Source organism: Cylas formicarius, unplaced genomic scaffold (assembly GCF_029955315.1).
Source record: "Cylas formicarius isolate icCylForm1 unplaced genomic scaffold, icCylForm1.1 PGA_scaffold_1__22_contigs__length_36826433, whole genome shotgun sequence".
In the NCBI taxonomy this organism is placed as follows: Eukaryota; Metazoa; Arthropoda; class Insecta; order Coleoptera; family Brentidae; genus Cylas; species Cylas formicarius.
The window spans coordinates 32,387,652-32,412,062 of record NW_026844264.1 but is presented as its reverse complement, the minus strand read 5'-3'; the positions used below and the strand labels follow the sequence as shown (position 1 = coordinate 32,412,062).

At 33.6% G+C, this 24,411-nt stretch overlaps 1 protein-coding gene across 1 annotated transcript in view; it reads right to left on the bottom strand.

Moving 5' to 3' along the window:
• Window positions 1-24,411, bottom strand: part of LOC132696999 (protein Wnt-1) — a 48,673-nt gene that overhangs the window by 6,245 nt on the left and 18,017 nt on the right. Inside the window, exon 3 of the mRNA XM_060662226.1 lies at window positions 7,446-7,741. Within this exon, the coding sequence (XP_060518209.1) occupies window positions 7,446-7,741 (296 nt within the window). The remainder of the gene's footprint in view (window positions 1-7,445; window positions 7,742-24,411) is intronic.

Here is a 24,411-nt window from a genome sequence, read left to right as displayed (position 1 = left end):
ATGGACAGTGTTTTTAACATAATTTTTTCAGATTCACCTACCTAAATATGCGCATATCATTAAGGAATTCCCTGATCCATTGTTAAATAGAAAATACTTTAATCAATTTTTGAGTATAAGCGTACTAGTTAAATTAATAAATGCCAAGTAAAGCTGATTCTGTTCCTCTTACTCCCAAGTGAAATAACCATGATCGTTAGTGTCGGCAATCATCAGATAGGCATTTAGAGCGGAACAACATCTGTTGAAGTTAAGGGAAAGCAAGTATCTATATTGTTCTGTCTGATATTTTATTGCCATCACAAATAGTACCGACTACATTTAATGAATCCCCAAATATTTTTACTTACCCTTTACGATCATCTTAAATGTAGCAGATGACAAAAAAGAAGAAAAACTATCAAATGGTCTCCATGCCATGGAAATATGGGGTTTTGGCAGGTCCCGGGAAGAAGAAATACAAACTGTAGCTGTGCAGTTTAAATATGGTATGGCACAAGATTTCTTAATTTTAACCGCAAGCATAATGTGTCTATTAAAATACAAAAATCTAGGAATATATTAATTTCTTGAAAAAACTGTAAATGCAAGAACGTCCATCATAAATTTACAACCTGGATGTAAGCAGCGTTTGCACGGAGCCATCAAAAACAAAAAGTGCCGGACAACGGGGAGCCTCATCAACAAGAACTATTGGTGGACCTGCCAAACAGTTGTAATGAGCTACAGCGCCAGTAGTGAGCTCCACAGGTCATTATCTTTAAAGGTCAACATGTTTGGAAACAGTGGACTGCTCCCCCAGGCACATAGTTTCCAAATACTATCTACGCTATCTAAAGGATGGGTAGGGACCACTGTATCCAAAAACTATTTCCAAAAGTGTTAGTCATTTTTGACTATATTAAGCTTCCTGATTCTTGGCCATGCCATTCAACAGACGAAAGGAGAAAGAACAGATGGTCCTGACGAGATACCGATCGAGCTTCTTCAAATTATAGATGAAGATACAATTATGATCCTCGTAAATTTCTTTAATATCATATACTCAAGTGAAGTTGAGTTGACAATGGCTTTCATCTTCATTTATAACGTTATCTAAGAAACAAAATGCTACAGAATGTTCCGATCATCGAACAATAGCCAAGTCAAGTTACAGTTACAGACAGAGGCTAAATGATACTTGTCAAAGATATGGACTAAACTTAAACCTTAATAAGAATGAATACATGATTATCACAAAGAAAGTAAATGAAAACGGAATTCTTACATAAATACAACTCAATAGAAAGAGTAAGAAAATATAACTGCTTAGGAACATGGCTACACGAAACAATAGCCATGAGTGCATTTGCAAAGTTTAAAAAGTGTCTTTGCAGCAGAGATATAAATTTCGGATTAAGAATAAGAATACTTCGATCCTACGTTTTTTTCAACATTACTTTACGGGTCAGAAGCATGGACACTGAAAAAGGCAGATCGGGGCTTTTGAAAGATTGTGTTATCGGCGAATGTTGAAAATTTCCTGCTCTGACAGGTTTTCCAATCTGCAACTGCTGCAGAGAATCCAGAAATAGGAGGAAATAATTAACTCTCTAAAAAGAAGAAAATTGGAATACTTTGGCCAAGTGATCAGAGGATCTACATATGGGATGCTACAGAAGGAAAGATCAAGGGCAGAAGGAGAATGACATCAAACCAATTATTCAGAGCAGCTGTTAACAAGAACATCAGTTAGGACCGGGAACGAAAAGAAGAAGAAGCTTCCAAATTAAACCCTTGGATTTGTGCGTCCTTAAATCGCTTAGGATGCATTGGGATGCCCGACTTGTTGAATGTCAAAGAAAAAACGTAGGGGTTGCTGTATTGAAGAGCTTTGTTTTCCAGGATGATAGGGAAGATGTAGAAAAAAACATTAGGGCAATACTAATAAGTCATGTTATTCAACAAGAGAAAATCTTCAACGTTCTCAAAACCCATGTCCATTTATTTTTACCTCAAATTTCCAACTATTTTTATTAAATATATTATAAAAAAATATATAATAAATTTAATTCATTAGTACCAAACAAGACAAAGTTCAAAGTTCAAAGTTTCCGTATTTACAAATCGAATTAACTCGGGCTCACTTAAACGTATCTAGGAAGCATCGCGTCTTCAAAGTGCTCACCGGAGCAAAAACCCCATCGGTATAATAGCTTTATCTCTCGGCGGCGTTAATAAACCAAAATTAGCCGCTTGTAATTCACCCCGCCCCGGTCCTATCGCAGAATTAATTGATGCTGATAAATTCGTCGGGAATATCTCGCTTCTCATTAGCGCTATCAACTTCAAAGCCGAGGTTGGATCCTCTGCAATCATAAACATACGGGACGTGATCCAGCGCGGCCTCTGTCACGTTGAAAAATGATCCCGGAGCGGCCGATTTGTTAAAGGGGACGTTTACTAGTGCCAGAGAAAATACGAACTGGATCATTAATAACTTCCGTTGTTGTTCGAACGACGACGACGGCGAAGGCGAGGTTTTGTCAACAGGTGTTTGTTTTTCCGTGAGCGGTGACAAAATGAAGATGTTGACGGTTTAGAGATGATAAATGACAGTTAGATCCTATTCATTATGCGGTAAGTCAGTAACGACGAAGGGAGTATACGGAATCGAGAGACTCGACAACAATTTTTGAAGCTCGGTTTGGAAACAAACAATTACTTCATAAGTTATGAGGAGAGATTGAAACACATTTTTTTTTCTAGTCCAAATGGAATGGAATGGTAGTTCAGTTAAACTACTTGGTGTTGTAATCGATGACAGACTAAATTGGTCAGAACATGTGGGTCAATTGAAAGCAAAACTTAGCAGTAGACTGTTCGTTGCGAGGCGACTAAGAGGATTGATTGATGATAAGTACGTTATTATACTACATCATGCTCGTTCAATTTATGGAGCGGTACTGTCGGGTGTTATTTTTAAATTGCAGAAACGAGCAATGAGAACAGCTGCTTTATATTCATATTCTATAATTTATTAACACCTTGTTATCCCAAACAATATTGACTTGTATAATCTTCTGAGTGTCAACATAGGATCCTTAGATCGCATATCTTTTAAAGATTTGTTTTTATTGTGATATTCTCAGTACAATTTTTCTCAATTTTTTTCTGTATTTTTCTCTATATTTTTTTCGATTAAAAAAAATAAACTGCCAAATATGCCAAAATCTCATGTTATTTCAATGGGAAACGGATTATGATTTAGGCACGGGTTAATATCTATATTAAGGGCTGAAATGTATCTGATATTTTTTTTAGGTCACAATCTAAACGTTTGGGGGCGTTTGAAGAAAAACCAAATATGGGAAATAACGGACATGGATATGTACCATCATCATCATCATCAGTCGAGCACAGATCTTTTCATGTTCTTTATTCCATCTTTCCCTTTTGACGAGCTATATGTTATACCGTAGTAATCCTCAAAAAATCTAAATTCAGCTTTCGTAGCGCGTAAAAGCGGTGCCATATTGTTATCGACGGACGTCCCACTGCGTACAGATGTCCCTCGGAGTGTCCGACAAGCGTCCCGCAGCGAAACACCGTGTTACACGGTTAAATGCGAGCAGAACATGTGTTAAACCGTCATCGACCGCCAGTTTAACCGTCTACGTGAAATCACAGAAAAATTACGTCGTAACCGTGCGTTAAAAAAAAAAACTCGCAACGCAGCCGGAGCGATTTTTTCGACGGACGACGGTCGCCTTTCCTCTACCGAATTGTCGCGGATGCGTGTTTTTCATGAATATTGCACAATTGTCGCTTGATAAGGAGATCGCGGAAAAAGTAAATCGTCTCGAACGGAGAGGCAATAAAGACCGATCGCCTTCGGAACAACCGCAAACAAAAAGATGTAGGGTCTCTATAATACGTAGATAAGTGGATATTAATTTCATCTGCGGAACAAAAAAAAAGTAGAAAGGAATTATAAGTAAAGAGCTGACAATAACACAATTAAATTAGAACAAAATATGGTCGGATTTTCACAGTTTTTAATGATTCATGGTAGCTTCTAACGATGGTTACGACCCCTCTTTGAAAAATAAGATTATAACTAAAAAGTAGGTTCAAATAATTCTGAACTCTATTTATCCCATATTAAACAATGACCACAAAATTTATAAAACCATTAAATACATAGGAGAATCTAGCAAGAAAATTTCGAGACTTACTTTGGTCTTAATATTGCTTTTAAAACTGAAAACACCATTGGACATTTTTTTAAGAAAACAATAAAATTAAATTACGAAAAATTAAGAAACTTGAATATTGATTGATCACGTCCCAAAATTTATGTAGGACCAAGAGCCACAATATTAAAGAAACGCATTAACGAACATAAAGGGGCGTATAAAAATTAAAGTTCGGATTCGAACTATGCCATTCGTTAAAAAAAAAGTTATATATATATATATATATATATATATATATATATATATATATATATATATATATATATATATATATAATGTTAAAATATTAAACAAATACATAGACTTAACATAAAGCAGTTTTTACTGAGTCACTATGTTGGCTGGCCTCAAAAAAGTTGCCAGTTAAACTGAGTTCCGTTAATTAAAATTGTTATTTTAATTTTACTAAAATGGTTTCAGTATTCGAGAATTTCAGAAACATACTATAGAATAGTTTCCATTTCTCATTTCAGAAAGGCCGATATCGATTTTTGAATATTAATGGAATATGAATCATTATGAATGCAAAACTGCTTTCCAATTCCTTATTGATTCAAAACTTTGACTTAACATAAGTTAAAATATTCAACAAGCAATAAGGAATCAAAAAGCAATCATTGCTATTTGTTGGTTTTCATTATGAATTTATATAAAGAAATACTTATAAAAATATTTAGAGGGTAGGGAAGAAACAAGAGTTCAAAAAAATATATGCGAAACAAGGTGACTCCAAGTAATATCCTAAATGCTTTTTTAAATATTACACCATTAAGTACACCCAGCGCACACTATAAATCTTATCAGAAGATGCATATCAAGAAGAGCAATATCAATTTACTGTATCGTAAAAATAGAAAAAGTGGCACAAAACGTAAGTGGTACTCAATGCGAAGTGCATTAAATTCCCGAAGGTTAATGAGACTGATAAGTTGCAAGTTAAATTCAATGTGCAAGATCAAAAGTTGTTTACGACCGAAGTAAATATTCTATTAAAATTAATAGTGCAATATGAGGCCTCGCATGGTCGGTAATAACATCAACTCGTTCCAAATGAGATATGGGAAATGAAGAGTGTTCTTAATTTTTCCTAAAGAATAGAACGACGGAATTTATATTCGTGTTTGCGTGATGGGTTTTAGAACAGCATCCTTGAGTGGGAACCCTAGTTGTTCTAATAAACCATTTCTGGCTTTAATTATTGGGTTTTTATATATCTCTCGACGTTTTTATATCTGTTGGGACAATAACCATTATGAACAAATAAAGCCAAACCGATCCTAATAAAAGTTTTTCTAGCGTCATAAACACGTACGGGTCTTTTGCAATGATTTTGCATGTAGAGAATAATTGCGGCCATAAGCACGTAAGCGATGCCTTAAAAAAGAGAAACTGTACTACTTAAAAGGAATGTAAATCTTTTCACATATATCGAGATCTGTAAGTAACAACGCTGAAAACAAGATATATATGCTACGGCATTTTTCTCGTATGGGATGCAGACATTCTGAAAAAATGCCGCCGGTACTCGCGGCAGGAATGTTTCAATAACTTTGTTCCCGGGAAAAATGGGATCCTTTTTATCTCGTCCGTCGCCATTAGGCTTAATTTCGATGAGTTTTTTACCACTTAGGAAAAGCTTCCACTTTTTTTTTGTTTATGTGATTCAAAACAAAATATTTCAAAATAAGAATACGTTTTAAGTCTCCACGTTTTGTAATCAAAAAAGGAAACCAGAGACCGCAAGGAAAGTTTGGGTGCTCGAAAATTTTCGCAGATAAATGATTAGTAAGTGTACTCAATTTTTAATGAAATAATAAGTGATAATAGCAAATATTTCAAAACGAGAAAAAGAAGACGAGACAACGGGAAATGCTTCCCAAAATTCAAAGATTTTTGAGATATCAAGATATGATTTTGAGATATAATATATTTAAATAAAATTTAGGAACGGGTTTCTAAAATAAGATGGCCATTACGCCATCTGGTAGCAGTTTCAGAAATTCGAAAACGAATTGCAGCGTTTTCTCCTAGCCTATTTACTTAAGAATTTGTTTCTGGAGTAAAGAGAGTATTAAAATTTACATTTACTACGGTATCCGGTATATATATTCATCAGGATGAGATAGTATGGGGAAGTTTAAAAGAATTTTATGAGATACGCAGCATTAATCGTTTTGGAGAAACTTTAGGATTGGTGCATTATTTCAAGATGCTTTTTAATATGATGATATAACCTGAAACAAATTTGTTCATTTGTTCCCAAGATACACCACAGATTCTTAAATTTTCTAATGGACGCCATATTAAATATTTGCATTGTTAGATAGAGCATAAAAATAATATTAAATAATGCATTCGGTCATAAAAGCAAAATTTTGTTGTTTTTATAGTAGGCCATGATTGCTATCAGAAGAAGAGAGAGTTTTGACCGTCCTATTATTGCTACAAACGTAGGGCTTTACATGTCCTGATGAACAAATGCCTTTATTCACAGTTCAACTGGAATTACAGTCCAGAGGCTAAATGTATGTCAAAATGAGATAAAATATTGTTTTGAGAATATAGTGTTATATGCATCTTGTAACAGAGTAAAACTCGAAAAGCAGACCAGATGTATTTAGACACCTACCTTAAAAGCTTAAGGCCAAATAAGAATTTTCGGAAGAATGGTTGCCAATTGCCAATAAACCAAATATAATATACAATGCAATCGAAGACCCTACATAGAAACATAGAATCAGTAAGAAGGCAGGCAAAGCCTACAGTATATTTTAAAAAGCTTTTGTTTCACATTTTTTACATCGTTTGGAGGACAGATTTAGGTTTGTTAAAAACTTTCGTAATTTAACCGACCCTGCAACTTCTATGCTTTCGGGTGACTCCATGACTCCCCATCCTTATATTGGACACACTGTATTCCATCATCAACGATGCCCAGCGAACATTTTATGGAATCATTATTTCAAATTATTTCTCGACGTCTGCTTCCTTTACTATACATTATCATTTAAAAATATCGAACTTTCCTTGGAATGACACATATACTTATAAAGGTGCTACCGTAAGTATGTTTAATTATTGTTCTATCATTAAAGTGTCACAGGTCAAAAATTACATCGAAGCCTAAAAATTAGTATCATATCGGAAATTGCGCGCAATTGAACGTAATTCCTCGTTTTATTACTCTTTACAATCACTTATGCTCACCCTACGGCCTGCTTCGTTATTGTGTAGATTCATTTTCTCCCGTAAACTTTTGCCCCTCTCCCCGGTGTCGACGAATTCGCGACTGACGTCGAATCCAAAGCCGATGTTGTCCGAACAGCCGCCCCATTCGAAATCTCTGACGTTCGACATCGCCGCGTTGCCGTTTCCGAAAACCTGAGGACGTCTGTGTTTCTCACAGTAACACGTCTCTATGGCACCCTCGCTGCACGCCCTGGCTATCGAATGGGTGACGGCGGCGCTGGTGATCGCGTAAATGAAAGCTGTCTCGCGACAACCTGCAAGAGGGAAGTTTCACAGCTTCGCAATGGCACGGGATATGGTTATTAAGGGAAAACGTCAAGTTTTTGGGTGTCACATGAACCATTTGCAAATAAATTAAACTCGATTTGTGACGGAATTAGCGCCCTTGGTAAATATTTAGAAAATAGAACATTAAAACTACGTTATTTTACAAACCTTGAATAGGTTCATAGGTACAGAATGCTATTTTGGATCGTCGTAGTGGAATACGAGATGTTTTTGTATCGCAGAAAGGAATTCTTCTTCTTCTTCTTCGTCGGATATTGGCGGTTAACCTAGTTATAACGATTTTGGTGACTGCTGTTCTGATTAATTGGGTCGTGGTTTTATTTATTTATTGATTTATTCATTTGTCAAACGATATAGAATTATTCACAATTTACAAATAGTGAATACAATGACAATGATAAAAAGGATTGCAAAAAAAAACGGGCGCACAAGCTTCAAGCTCGCTTTGTATGCGTTCCAGTACTTTTTTCGTTGGTCACTCTGTACAACCATGAAACCCTTAATATTTTTCTGTAAAGCCATGTTTCGAAGAAAGGTATAGAGAAAATATAGCATCTAAGGAGTCTGATGTCTATGTTGAGACAGACTTTTAAAAATCAAACCCACGAAAACATCTCTCGATAATATAGTACACCATAGTAATATACCAAATAAAATCATTTTGGAATATTGGGTAAATGAATAATATTCCGTTGATATAACTTTTAAATTAGGAAAAAAAAATAAGGGACCATTATAAAAATACATAATATATTTTTATAACATAGTAACTTATAATTGTTATAATATAATAATAATAATAATAAAATAATAATAAATTTTAATAACGAAGCGGAAACTTCGTTCTTCAAGCTTTAATGAAATTAAAGGAACTTACTTGAAAAACTGAACTAAATGTGTACACCTACCTAGACTGAACACTTGAAAATGAGGAACGATTAAAGATATTTGATAGGAGCTTTAAGAATTGCGTACAGATACGAAGTAGTTCAAAGCTACCCCACAAGAAAGATATCCTTTAAGTTCACCACGCCTTAGGTCTAAAGATAACGTTGGGAACAACCTAAGAGCCATCAGTGAACGTTTAAGACGAACTAGAAAATATGCTACGATACTCTCTAGTACTCTCTTTAATGAACATACTGACAGCTATTGGGAAATACAAACCCTTGTCGAAAAATTTTGGAGTTCTTTTATTAAGACGATTAAGTATTCTGCAGTAGACATTTTAACTTGAAACTGAAAATACCTACGGCTCATAAGATGTTATGTGAAGAAAATAGAAGCTTTGCAGAATATTAGCAATTTTTATTAGAAAGAGGATTTTGCTATACATATCAAAAACTCATCACGAGAAGAAAAATAAGTGGAAGATAAGTGGGAAAGAGAAGACATTCCTGGTTTAGAAATCTGATCGAATGGTTCAACACCAGTAGTACCAATCTGTTCAGAACTGCAGTCTTGAAACCGATCAAAAAAATGCATGGTTGTGAATGCAATATTACGGTCATTAATCGCTATTTCAATTTCGGGTTTTTATCTATGATTATACTGTTTTGCCATAATCGAGAGAGAGTGACAGGTCATAATCGTTATAAATTAAATTTTTAAATAAAAGTTAAAACTAAGTCGATGTTTTACTAGTTTAAATAGGCTATCTATCTTTGCGTTTGGAATATAATAGACTCAGTGCACGTATTATAAGGTCTTTGGATAAATCGAAGGCAATAAACCCATCAGTAGTCGAATTTTCGGTCCATCATTCATACCGGTAGTCGGTAGCAATAAAGCTCTTTCACCGGGCCAATAAACAAGATTTTTCGGTCACGATATGAATGAAAAAGCGAACAGAAAAAATCCATTATATGTATTTATTAAGGAGAGAGAAAAACGGCGAGGGCACTAAATCAAGCGATGGAGATGTATTTTGTTCGTTAAGGTTTACCTGCCACCATCGAAGAATACTTTAACAGGCACCCCCGCGGTGACGATGCCCACGCGAACCCCATGAAAGTGTCAGCTTAAAAGGTACCATTAACTGAAGATTTTTCATTTTTGTTTATGGCCGCTTTTCGATACCTACGGGGAGACATTGCATTCAACCGTATTGCATTTTTCTGTTACACATATGGTTGAGAACGAGAACTAGAGGTAACGATTTTAGAACATCGGGTATTACAACTTCATAAAAACGGGATTAAATTGAAAACGCCGCGCTTAGCATTTGCATAATAATGGTTGACATGTCACGCGTCGCCCTTTGCCGTATGTCATTAGACCAGACATTTTGTTAGTGGACTAGCCGCCCATCGTCAGAGTGGGATCTGTCGGGGTCCTCGGACAATGTTGCTTGGTACGTACCGTTTTGGTCGATAGCAGTCGATAGATTATAGATTCAAATAAAAAAAATTATATAAACTCAGGATACATAATTTTTGAGCTTTTAAAAAGCTGGACTTTATATAAAACTATTTCTTGCTTTACACCAAACTACTGCAAAAGTAGTCATTTTCAAAAAATTAAAATAGCGAAGTACTAAAATCATAATTCTCTTAGCCAATTTTGTGATACTAAACCGCTTTTCTTTCTCAAAGAAATATAAATTCTATCAACAATAATTTATGAAAATGATGTTCTTTGCTTCAGAGATATATAAGGTTGTTCGGAAAGTCATTTCGTTTTTTCCCGTCAGAGGACTTAATTACGTTTTTTCGAAACCAACTTCACACTTAAGCCGCATAACCATTATATGTCTTGAGAGCTGATATTGCAACGCTTGTGTGTGAAAAAGGTCTATTAATTCTACGCAGTAGTTTTTGGTTGGTGCCCTTTTAAATATGGAGAGCAATAAGCAGCATTTTCGTCATATTTTACTTTTTTACTTAAGAAAAGGTAAAAATGCTGTCCAAACGAGAAAAAAATTGACGGATGTGTATGGAGAAAGCGTGTTAACAGTACGCCAGTGCCAGAACTGGTTTGCAAAATTTCGTTCCGGCAATTTTGATGTCGAAGATGCACCACGGTTTGGAAGGCCGGTCGAAGCTGACAAAGATGCGATAAAGGCATTAGTTGATGCAAATCGGCGAATAACCACACGAGAGATCGGTGAGAGATTAAATTTGTCGAATTCGACTGTTTATGGCCATTTGAAAGGCATGGGCTTAACCTCGAAGCTCGATGTGTGGGTGCCCCATGTCCTTACGGAGCGAAATTTGTGTCGTCGCGTTGACGTGTGTGATTGCTCCTCAAACGTCAAGAAAATGATCCATTTTTGAAGCGGATTATTACTGGGGACGAAAAATGGTTTGTGTACAACAATGTTAAACGCAAGAGGTCATGAAGCAGAAAAGATGAACCGGCTCAAAGCGTGTCAAAAGCCAACATTCACCAAAAAAAGGTGATGCTCTCCGTTTGGTGGGATGTCAAAGGAATCGTTTTTTTTGAGCTTTTGCCGGACAATACAACGATTAATTCAGAAGTCTATTGTCATCAACTGGACAAATTGAATGATTCACTTAAAAAGAAGAGGCCCGAATTAATGAAGAGGAAGGGTGTAGTGTTCCACCAGGATAATGCGAGACCTCACACAAGTTTGGTCACTCGCCAAAAACTTTTACAGCTTGAATGGGACGTACCGCAACATCCACCATATTCTCCAGATCTGGCGCCTTCCGACTACTATTTGTTCCGGTCCCTGCAAAATTTTTTGAATGGCAAAACCTTTACCTCAAATGAAGATGTCAAAAACCACCTGAACCAGTTTTTTGCCAGCAAGGACCAAAACTTTTATGAGAGGGGAATTATGTTACTGCCAGAAAGATGGCAAAAGGTGTTGGACCAGAATGGCCAATATATAATTTAATAAAATATTTATTCATTATACGAAAACTGTCTTTCATGTTCCCCAAGAAAAAACGAAATGACTTTCCGAACGACCCAATAATTGTTAAAGAAACGAGTGAGCTATAAGATAATATAGCGGCCGAACTGACTGAGTGGCTACATTGCCGTAATTCTTCTGGCAACTTGATTAATTTTAATAAGAACGCAACATCAATCTTACTATTGTCGCAGTGTGCCCTGTGCCTTTTATGTTTTCATTTTTGTGTCAATATCTCCGTACCGTATCCACAAACTTTTATAATTTGTGCTTTCAATACTTTGTTCTGTCGCAAATTGCATCAAATGTGGCAAATATGAGGTGCTAATAGGAACTTCGAGAAACAGTGATGCCTATATATTTGACATTTAACAAACTGGAAAGTAGATTCTCACAAATATTTACATGTGAATTTACTAAAGAGATTTTTAGGTACACTTAAATAGCTACGAACATTTTTAGGTAATATGTTTTAGTGTACAAGAATTACAGGAAATATAAGAAAGCAATTAAGCTATAAGTTTAATTTTTACTAGAACAAGCATAAGAAATATCCCTTCTGAAGTACTGTGATGAAAGAGATTCAGCAAACGGATATTGCATATTTTATGGATAGCCTATTTGCAAAACATCAATTTATTTCTGTTTCTGTTCACATCACATCAAATGTATACCAATTGTGACCTGTCACTCTCTCTCAATTACGTTAAAAGAGAATAACTATAAATAAAAACCCGAAATGTTAACAGAATAACCCAACTGGTGACCATAATATTGGATTCACAACCCTGGATGGGTTTTTGACGGTTGCCTCGATCTATCTATCATTTTTTCTTCGTCTTCAAGTGCCGTTTTCATTTCGAAAGTTTTCAATTATCAAAGCTATGTTGCTGTTGTGAAGAGAATCGGTACTGGTGTTATCTTTACAACTAAGGTGTGGTGGGCTTAATGGATGTCTTTCTTGTGTATCTCTATACAATTTTAATATTTTACTCAGCACCTCCATTTGAAGTTCCTTAAATTTCATCAAACCTTGAAGAACGAAGAGTTATCTGTCTCTATATAGCTTTCCATAATACTAGTGGCTATAAATTGCAATTGTTTTACTCGATCAAAATTATAATGATCGATAGAGAAGTTCTGATGGGGTCATTCCCATTGTCCACATTTATTTTTAGGCCGATTTTTTCCGCTTCTTTTTCGAACCTTATAAAAGTGCTCTTCGGGTGAATGCTACTGTTGCCAAACATCTCCACATCGTTCGCGAATACCAGGAATAGGTTAGGTTATGGTATCTCTTTTTTTTTCTAATATGTTGACATAATGAAGTTTCTGTCTACGGTATATTATATGACGTTTGAAGGTCTAAATGTATGTATCAATTTCTCCAACCGTATGGCAATGGCGTTAAATATGGGTGACCGCGCGTGGGCAACTTTGAATTTTTATATGGAAACCCCCACTTTTGTAATTGTATATTCAAGTCAAGTTTTTTTCTTCTTTCTTGACAAATAGGATTAATAGCTTTCTTTTGCTATTATGGAGCTATCTACCTAGAGTAAAAAAAAAAACTTAAGACAAATGGGGGTTTCAATTTAAGATTTCCAAGTTGCTTCCTCCCCTTCGCGAGTGGTCGGTGTGAGGGGTGCTATTAAATTGTCCTTTTGTTTAACATAGGCTTTTTGTTTTTTCATAATTTACTTAAGTATTTTTTTTGGATCCCTGGTGTATTGGGGATTGATGTTCTTTTTTATTTTAGTTGATGTTTCAAAAAATGAATGCAATTTTTTTAGCTTCCGTCGTTCGACTCAATGCGAAAACCCCAAACGCAGAGAATACTTCAATATCGTACATGTCCACTACCACAAACGAATCGTACAAAAGGGGCGATTCAATTGATGAAACAAACATCTGGACACACACACCGAAACCCTTTGTCAATAACGACCCTTTGACAAATCCTGACGGAGAAAAAAAACTCTTCATCCCATCCATTCAAATTAGCCATCATGTTAGGGCCACTTAAAATTATCAAAGGCCGATACAATGCGGGGAGACGTGTAATTATTTTTACATCTTTCATCTGCGAATAATGATCGGACTAAGATGTATCACGCCTCTTCGGTGAATGAACACGACGTTCGACAAACGCGATCAATGGTAACGTAAAACTCGTGAAGGACGGCGAAGGATGACTCCCCGGGGATAAATTATTACCTATAAAGGGTCTTCCGGTTCGCTTGGGTTTTATTTCGAAACGGTTTTTTTCAAGTACGTGCGATTTTTCGTATAATTATTGTTTTTTTGTGTTAAGCGTCTTAGAGCGTACTTGTAACTATTTTTGTTTACGCTTGGGGCGGGGGGGCGGGGGGGAATTTTTGACACTTGTAAGCGGTATTCACACACATTTCACAACAAAAATTTCATGGTAGGATGCTTAATGTTTGCCTATCCTTAGTGCCAATAGTTTTTTAGATATGTTAATTATTTTTTCAGGTTTTGAAAGACATAACATTATTTTTAGTACTCCGCCCTTTAAGTATATTACATTTGACTGGTGGTAATCGCCTGTATGGTAAACAGCAGCAAGATGTCCAAAATTTACCGATAAATTACAAGCAAAACGTTTTTCAAATTTATATTACTGCATAGTTCTTCATCGCCTAACAAAAGTCAATGAAAAGCTCTTTCTAATTAGCACCGATTTTGACCCACTTTGAAATGTTTTTGGTTTTTACTTTTATTTTGACCTTACCTGCGGTATTAGGATTTTCACCCCTGGAGCTTAAATTTGAATGATGTAACATTATTTACAACCCAAAAATAAAATTAAAAAAAAATAGATATTTTGCTATGAGTTTGTGGATTACATTGAAAAATACCAAAGCATACAAGCGAACTTCTTTTAACTTTGTTTCGTACATAAGTAAAATAACCTTGAGCTAATAAAAATAAACATAAACCCCTTGAAACATGAAAATAATTTAGTATGACACCGTACAAAATTCGTTAATAAATATATAGACTATAAAAAAATTAAAAATTGCCTTAAGAATTTAAGTCGTTCACTGAGTACCATTATCTCCAATTTCTATATCCTATTTTTACTTATTATAAATATTTTTTGTTTTAAATAATGAATATTACAAATCAATATGTAATTATAAAGTCTTATCACTATAAATTTTGTAATAACTAAGTGGGTTGATATGAGTTATCTCAATATTTCAGTTTTTATTTTCCAAAACTATAACTTAAAGAATTCTGAATTAGTAGTTCAATTATTATATAATAATATTCTAAAACCTAACTATGACAGCTATAAAACTAGATTCAGACTTTTGATGAAATCTACAAGAAGAAACTGTGTCAAAAAATGGGTGGATAACAATAAAAGCTCTTATCTGCCTTATGCAATTTTGTAAAAATATGCAGTAAACTTATGCTCTCATTAAAGTTATTTTCCAGGTGACCCAAAAACCATTAAAAACACTAACCCAATTTTTGATGAGGGAGAAATTAGAATAATAAATAAAAGGTCGTTTTCCTTGGCTGTATTTTCTTCGAATTTTTGAAAGCTTTGTCAAATTGATATTAAATGCGTAGATGTCCTTTAAGAACACCCATTGGACCAATTGGAGGAGAAAATACGTCCCTGGTAGGACTTCAAGGAAAAAACTCCAAAAATGTATTTCTTTAGCCAACTTGGTGATAGCGGAGTCGGTTGGTCTACCCTCCCTGAATTCGTATTGCTAACCAAAGTAAAGATTGAAATTCTCATAATGTTTGTTAATTTGATTTTTTAATACTGATTCAATGATTTTTGATATACAAGGTAGCATAGAAATAAGTGTAGAGTTGTTTGCAGCAAACTCCCAATCTTTACGTGTTGCAATTTTTTTTAATATTTTAAAAATATTTGAGTACACTCCCTTCTTGATTAGGGCATTTATCAAAAGAATAAGCGGGTATACTAAAATGTTCTTTAAAATTGTCACGGTTGCCATTTTTACTTTTTAATTTATCAAAAACATCCCTTACTTCATTGAAAGTCACTTGTGAGAATTTGAACAAAGAAAGATCTTTAATTTAGAAAGTTTTGATCGTTGAGGGTTTTAGGTAACTCGTTTTTTAAATCGATTGATTATATTCCATCGTCCTCAATTATTTTCTTATTGAGACTGCATTTTGCTTTCTTTATTTCATTTTTTAATATATCTTGAAAGATGTGCATTGAAGTAGTCATGGTTTTAGCTGTTTCATCAGGAAAAGATTATTTCTTATTAACTGAAGTTTTGGAGTCAACTTTAATTACATTTGTATTAAGTATTACTTCTTTCATGGGGAAGAAAATCTCAGTGGTGTCGGTAAGAATAATTATTAGAGATATTCATTTTTTTATTAGAATTAGAATTAAGATCTTCTTAACTGATAGATGTCTCTACTCAGTAGATGATTTTTTTTAAATGTATTGTTTAAGCACTGTATTTTAATGTAATGTGACGTGCTTAATATAACCATATACGTGTTATATGTAGTATCGAAAAGCGAAATACATGTCTATCTATCTATCTATAATACAAACATCGAATTGTCGAGTGCGCTAGCCTATTGCCAAAGCGAAAACCGATTTAATTATTATTCTTAAACCGGGTTCCAAATTAAAGTTCGTCGATATCGCCGCTCGGGATAAATTAGTTAAATAAACATTTCAAATTAAATAAAACACTTGGACAAATAATCGCGGTCCGAGTTTATCGACGGGCCCGAAACCAGGAACACGTAATTCTAATTTAACTAATGGATGGGCTATTAATGCCAGGACTTATTGAAAGTCCGAATATCGACGATCCGGTGCATCTCGCGTCTAAAGACATCAATTTGTCAGGCGGTTAATTAAAATAATTCGAATGACAGCGTCAAATTGGTCGATTTATGGATACGAAAACGAAAGGTATTTAGTTTTAAACGGGGAAGACGAATTTACCGAACGCAGCGGCGGAGCGAAGATTTTAATTTTAATATTTTTAAGTGTTATTAAGCGAATCCAGAAAGAATCAATTGTACTATTCTGCTACCATCAGTTTTTATACTATACTTATGACAATGCATTTTGTTAATAACTTTTATATCAGCTAAATGTCAGTACCGTATAATGTCCATTTATAAAATTTATCTACATTTTTTTTTTCTTTGATAAAACTAAAAAAAAATTAACATTTTACTGGTTAATGTTTTTAGTTAACGATGCATTCCAGTTCAATAAGTGTTGTCTTTAAAATTTAACTAGATTTGAGAATTTATATGACTCGAGCGCCATCTATCCTGAGATATATGAAACGTCTAGTGAATCATGTTATCTGAGTACTGTTTACAAACATGAATTTGGTGAAATAGTGCGAACAGTCTATATGATTTTAAAACTTTCAAAACAAAATTTATTTTATATCAGTACCTTTGAGGCTGTTATTTTTACAATAGAATAGATGAATAATATGCATAAAAATATTTTAAAAGTCTAACAGAGTAGGCTCATCCAACACAACACGAAAATATATTTCGGCAACTATACTTAATAGGTTTTGAGCATTTTATTATTTTTGCGATGACTGCCGAATCTCAAACAATAATTTTTGATTAAAAATGATCATTTTGTTGCTGTTCAGCTTCGCCCCTGCTAAGAACAAAAAAGCAGAAAAAGTATAACTAAAAAAAGAAAAGGCAACGTAATAGGTTATTGAATTTCTATTATCACTTGTTACACAAGCTAAATAATCTCTGCTCCCTAAAATTTATTTTGAAATAACATTTTAGTCAGAATCTTTGCAAAAAATAATTCAATCAACACTCAATAATTAAAAATAAAAAACTGTATAATTTTTATTTAAGAATACCTTGGAAGCTAATAAAATCTGGACCAAAATATTCTTATACAGAAAAAAAAGCTAAAAATTTTAAATTTACAGTCGAAACTCTATATAACGAAATTGAAGGCACTGCTTTTTTTTCGTTATACTTTAGTTTTTTTAGTTTAGTTTTCGTTATAAGGAGTTATAGACACTTGAATAATAACCATACGCATATGTGTTCTGTAATATCTGTAATATTTAATTATTTTATATACATATTTTAACATCTGCTTAGGAACATTTTACTTAAATATTTAATAATAATATTTATATAATATTTAATGTTTCAAATAATCGGTCATTTTCTTTTGCATTTTTTTAGTATGCCAATACGTATCTCGTACTTGGGCTTGCAGCTTAACTGAATATTGGGCTTGTTGAATGGTTGGTGTTGCATCCAGATCAACTTCTTCATCTTCTTCTTCCTCTTGGTGCTCTTCCTCACCCTTGTTTGATGTAATATAGTCAAGTCTGCAACTCCTCACTTGTAAAAGTAATTGTTGTTCCAAGCTTTACTAATAAAGTTGACTGCATCTAGCATTTTAATGCTGTTGTTGTTGTTTTGGCTGGAAGAAATGTCCGTAATATTTTTGTCCCTTTTAATTCTGCATCCCATTTCCGTATCTCATCTTCAAATGCTTGATGTTCTTAAATCATCGTGGGTTAGTTGATATTCCAATCACTACTAGCTTTCTTTTTTCTCTCCCACTCGTATTGGCAGCTACTAACACTGTTATACGTTCTTTAGAAAGTTTTCCACCCACACAAATTTCGCTTCGAAAGTTATGAGTTTTATCTGGCGTCATTTTGTAAAAAATTTCGTCAGCATTAAAAATGTCGTCAGCGGGGTACTTTTCTGCTAGTTTTGGCCACGTCTTCTCCAGCCAATCGTTAGTGACGTTTCTGTGGACATCACGGCCACTTCTCTATCAATAATTTGTCTCTGTTTGAACTTCCCCAACCATCCTTCCGAAGCCTTGAAATCGATAATGTCAATCTGTTCAGCAAACTTTTCTGCTTTTAGTTTTACGATTTTGGCTTTCTTAGTTTTTCACTAGAACTGCCTACCGCTTCAGCCTGAATGATTTCTTCTTTGCACTTCCGTATCGTGGATACAGTCGTATCCACGCCCCACATCACTTTTCTTTTCTCCCCGTTCTATCTCCCGAATTAAAGCAACGTTCGGCCTATATTCTTTACTTTGTTACCTGATGTGCCCTTTCGTCTTTGGGTATAGAGACTGGGAAATTCGTTATACAGAGTGGAGCTTTGTATAGAGACCGAATAGTACAATTTGATTAATTGTTCACAAATTAATTTAATTTAATTTCTTTCCTTTTTTAAAATTTCAATAGCGGTACTAGAGGCAATGGAGTTCAAAATCTTTCATCACTTCTATTTCGAAAACGCACCCTTTTTCATACGCCCCTGACTGCTGGTATGCCAACGATATTACCACCTTATCACAATCCGATCAAAGCGATCGACGTTGTTATTTGTTATTTGACCTGATCAGGCCGATCTATTAGTCCCAATTGATAGGTAATTTGACTCTCGGGTCGGTACCCAGCTCACTGATTTTTTCAATTTCGTCGTTTTGTCACCGGTCGGTAGTCCAAAGGCACCGTTGCCAGATGGCTGCGTACCCATACCCGGAAGTTTTCTGAGAACCCCCAGTGCAACGCAACAGATTAGCAGTAAACTCAAAAAGTCTCGTAAAGTCAGTAATTAATTTTAAGAGGAGAAAAACAAACGGTCATTTCGGTATGAGATCGAGACAGTATAGAACCGGCAACAGCGCATCGAGGTCACTTTTCACTTAAGCCGAAGTAATTTTTCGAATAAACACGTCCCTTTGATTAACTTGGACGAGTTTGTGAACTTAATGATTGTCTGGGGGACAACTCTGTCCTGTTATTTTAAAAATTTTGTTTTTCTTTTTTACAAAACTGCTCTTGATGATTACATTCGTTTTTGAAATCGTCAAATTGTATATAATGTTCTTATTTTTAGCCCTCTTGTAAAAAAAGGTTTCACCGGAAGTTATTTGAGCTTTGGAGCTCTGGAAGGAAGGTGGTCGAGTATGGACAACAGAGTCGAAAATAAATGTAAATAACTCCAACTTAAATTTAATAGACTTGGAGTTAAAATGAGTGCAGTTTCCATTGTCATTGCCTGAACTGCAGACCTAGTCCGAAAAATTATAATTTTACTACCTTAGTCAAAGAAGAACCCAACAACTCGATGAAAATGGTTCTGCAAAGTCTTTTCTCTAACCAAAAATATAAAAATGACCTTAACAACGAAAAAATTATTAAATTTTTTACTTTACTTTTAGTATCTTTAATTTTTTTTTTACAATACTTCATTGCCAATTTTTGATATCCGCATCTGTTTTAAAATATTTAGTATTGTCACTTATTTTGTTAGTAAAAACTAAGGCGTTTTCAAGTGTAATTATTAGTATCTAATTTTAATGAATTTCCAGAATAATACCCTAATTTGTTATCTAGAATGTCGAATGATCTTTGAATTGGAAAGTACCTGCATTATTTTTTTACAATACCTTATTACCATGTTTTGACACCAGCTATCAAATATTTCATATTGTGACTATTTTTTTTTATTCGAAATTATAGCATTTAATGTCTAATTATAATTAATTTCCAAAATGAGACTTCAACTGCAACCTCGTTATTTATCTTTATTACTTTTTTTGAAATACCTAGCAATTTTTTGATATCTCCACCCTTTTCAAATATTGAGTATCGCCACTTATTTTTTCATTAGAAATTAAAGCATTTTCACTTTGCGTCTTATTATTAAAATCTAATTATAATTATATCATAAAATAACACAGTAATGTGTTATCGAGAATTATAATTAATTTCTAAAATAAAACTCTACTTTGTTATCTAGTATGCCGAATGAGTTTTAAAATCAAAATGAAACTTCGTTATTTATCTTTATTACTTTTTGCACCCGTTTCAAATATTTAGTATTGGTACCTATTTTTTCATTAGAAATTAAAGCATTTTCACTTTACGTTGTAATTATTAATATCTAAATTTAATTAAGCTACAAAATAAAACACCAATTTGTTATCCAGAATGCCGAATGATATTAGTTTTTCGCAATACCTTATTGCTATGTTTAATATCCCCACCTTTATCAAATATTTAGCATTATTACTTATTTTTTCATTAAAAATTAAAGCATTTTCATTTATGCGTCATCATAATGTCTAATTATAATTTAATTTCCAAAATAAAACACTCATTTGTCGAATAATCTTTTAAATCGAACTGAACTTTCGTTATTTAAAATTATTGTTTTCTTTACAATACCCTTTTGGCAGTTTTTGATTTTCCCATCAGCTTTCAAATATTTAGTGCTGGCACTAATTTTTTCATTAAAAATTAAAGCATTTTCACTTTAGGTGATATTATTAATATGTAAATAAATAATTTCCAAAATAAAATACTAACTTGTAATCTTTGAAATCAAAATGAACTTCCGTTATTTACATTCATAACGGTTTTCATAATACCTAAGTGTCAGTTTTTGATATTCTCACCTGTTTTCACAAAAATTTAATATCACATACTTTTTCATTAAAAATAAAATACTAAGTGACTAAAATTAACTTTCGTTATTTAATTAATTTTTTGTTGAAGACTAATTTTATTAATAATGATATGTTTAAATTGTAAAATGTAAAATGTGTAATGAAATAAATAAAACATCTCCATTCGCAGCACTCACTTTATCGTCGATATGCGAAATGGTTGCAGAGGCAAAGAAAAAAAAAATTTAATAGAAAATCTTCATTATAAGGTAGCTAGCAGTTAGACCAATTAGTTCTTAAATACTTGAACACATTCGAAGAAAAACTACGTTCGTTTTACTGCGAACGGATCGATTGAGGGTCGCCTGGTACGAAATTTGATGGACGACGTTCGAAGCAAATATCGATATCGAAAAAACTGAAATACGATCGATAGTTGAAATATTCGAAAGCGCGACATGGAATTCCGAGCTGTAAACATCGCCATAAACAACGGCGATCATACGGACCTGTCATAGCGGACGTTCGACCGGGTTTATTATCTCACATAACGATATTTTATTAGATAAAATCAATCAGTTTATTATACCTCGGCGATACGGCTCGGTATTGGTGCAAAAACCGCGCTCGCGTCTTTACACGAGTTGATGTCTCTCTTATTTATCGACGTGGCAGCTGACGAAACCATATTTTTAATTCGCAACGACGTCCCTTTTGGCGTACGGTGTTTTTATTACGGGCGCATGCCCCCCCGAAATGTGTGAAACTTTACTCCACCTAGCCAGACACCCGTAATAATCGTGACTTTACGCCTTAACGTCGCAATTATTACTGTGGATAATTTGGTACCCATTATGTGTTTTCAAATTTTCGTTGACGTCGCACCACTGATTTATGGCGCTGCCTTTCACTAAAAAGCTTCGGTAGCAATCGGATTCGCTAAGCTTCGAATTGTCACCTTTTATAAATTGCACAGTTACTGGAAAAAATATGTTTTCGTTGACCACTTGGATATGTCTGTTAACAGCCTGCAGTAAAAGTGTATTATGCAAGAGGTTTGATAAACGCAATTTTAATTATTTTAATTAAAAGAAGTTTACCAAGGTGTTACACCCTTCGCAGTCGTGCCCAACGGGATACGTGAAAAGAAGAAGAAGAACATGCTATGCTTTTTACTTACTATCCAAATAAGGAATTTTTTGAACAATTTGCAATATTAAATATAAGAAGCTGTACAGAAACTCCTTATTGGAATATCGAGCAAAGCAAAATCAGAAGATACGGATTCACCTATGGAGCACTAGAAATCGAAATGAAAAATTTTATATCTAGCGCCCAGAACACATATATAATATAATAAAATGCAAAAACGAAAAATAAATGGCTTCTTCGTCAAACTGATGAGATTCAGAAAGGTTGAAGGTGCGTTACCCCTGAGTTATATGATTTTGTTAGTATTGGCATCGAATGCGGAGAACAGAAATTTGCATAAAGGCCACAGGTTATACCGGGTCTGGACATTTACAGAGTATTTCGTTTAAGAAATCATGATTAAACTACAAAATTCGTCGAAATTTCTGATTATTGGTTTTAAATTTGGTAACAAAACCGGATACTGAATTTTTCAAAATATGCCATGGTGCATAAAACGTCGACTCTGTTCCTAGAACCCATGCCCTGTATTTTTTGTTCCTTCTTCTAATTCGAAACTTTTCCCTTCGTTTTTAAATTAACCAAGTCAAATTAATAAATTAAGCAATTAACTAATTAATGTTAAATTATTACACAAACACAGATTCATAGTCTAAGTGGGATTTACATATTAGTTTCATCTTTCTATTTTAATTGATGTTTTTTCGTTCGTTTGATTAAATCTATATCCTTCTTATATGCGTATTTACTTAGTGACCTAAGACGACAAAATAATATCAGTGGCAAAAACCTACCGAAAACACCTCCAAGAACAAATGGTCCTACCAAAAGTAAAGTATGCAACACCTTGATAAATGTCTTCAGTCTATCGTTTATTAAGTACTAATTCCACTTATTCCAAATAAAACTAGTGACTAAAATTACGTTTATCAAACTTATTACATATTTTAATTTTTCAGATATGGAGTTAATGGTTTGCGAACTTTCCAGTACCACTGTTTGATAAAATTCAAAAATTCTTTTTTAACCAGAATTGGTTGAAAAAACCTACATGAATCTTTGTTATGACACACATATTTTTGAAATTTTATATAATTTTGAAAACATAAATTAATAAATACAAATTATAAATATAAATAAATATAAAATATAAATAAAATAAATATAAATAAATAAATTTAATAAATATAAATAAATATATAATATAAATAAAATAAATATTAATAAATAAATTTAATAAATATAAATAAATATAAATATAAATTAATAAATATCTTTCGAGTGTTCGAAATGGAGAGAACTAAGGGAGGAAACATATGGCGCAATAGGCTGTGCGCTAGATGTAGATTCCTTTGTACCGAAGATGGTGGAAAGCGCAGAAAATTGGCGGGTTGTGAAAGATATGGTAAGAAAAATTTTAAGCGAAAAAGAGAGAAACGAACTTGAAAGACAAAAACAAGCAAGGCAGGAACAGGGATAAACAAACACTGCTGCTTGCACCTGAAGATATGTCGACGACGGTTCCGGGTGTAACGATTGGAGCAACAGGGGGTTTTAGTGGGTAGTCCGAAACCTATATATATATATATATATATATATATATATATATATATATATATATATATATATATATATATATATATATATATATATATATATATTAAGATGACACTATACTCCGGGATATCATCCGTTCGCTCGTTGAACTCCGACTGGAATCCTGCAGACATTTCGCCAAAATCTCACTTGGCATCTTTAATGCTCGCGCTCCGAAAACACTTCGAACACGGAGGGCGAGCATTGAAGATGCCAAGTGAGATTTTGGCGAAATGTCTGCAGGATTCCAGTCGGATGCAGGATTTGCAGGATTCCAGTCGGATGCAGGATTCCAGTCGGAGTTCAACGAGCGAACGGATGATATCCCGGAGTATAGTGTCATCATATATATATATATATATATATATATATATATATATATATATATATATATATATATATATATATATATATATATATATATATATATATATATATATATATATACATATATATATATATATATATATATATATATATATATATATATATATATATATATATATATATATATATATATATATATATATG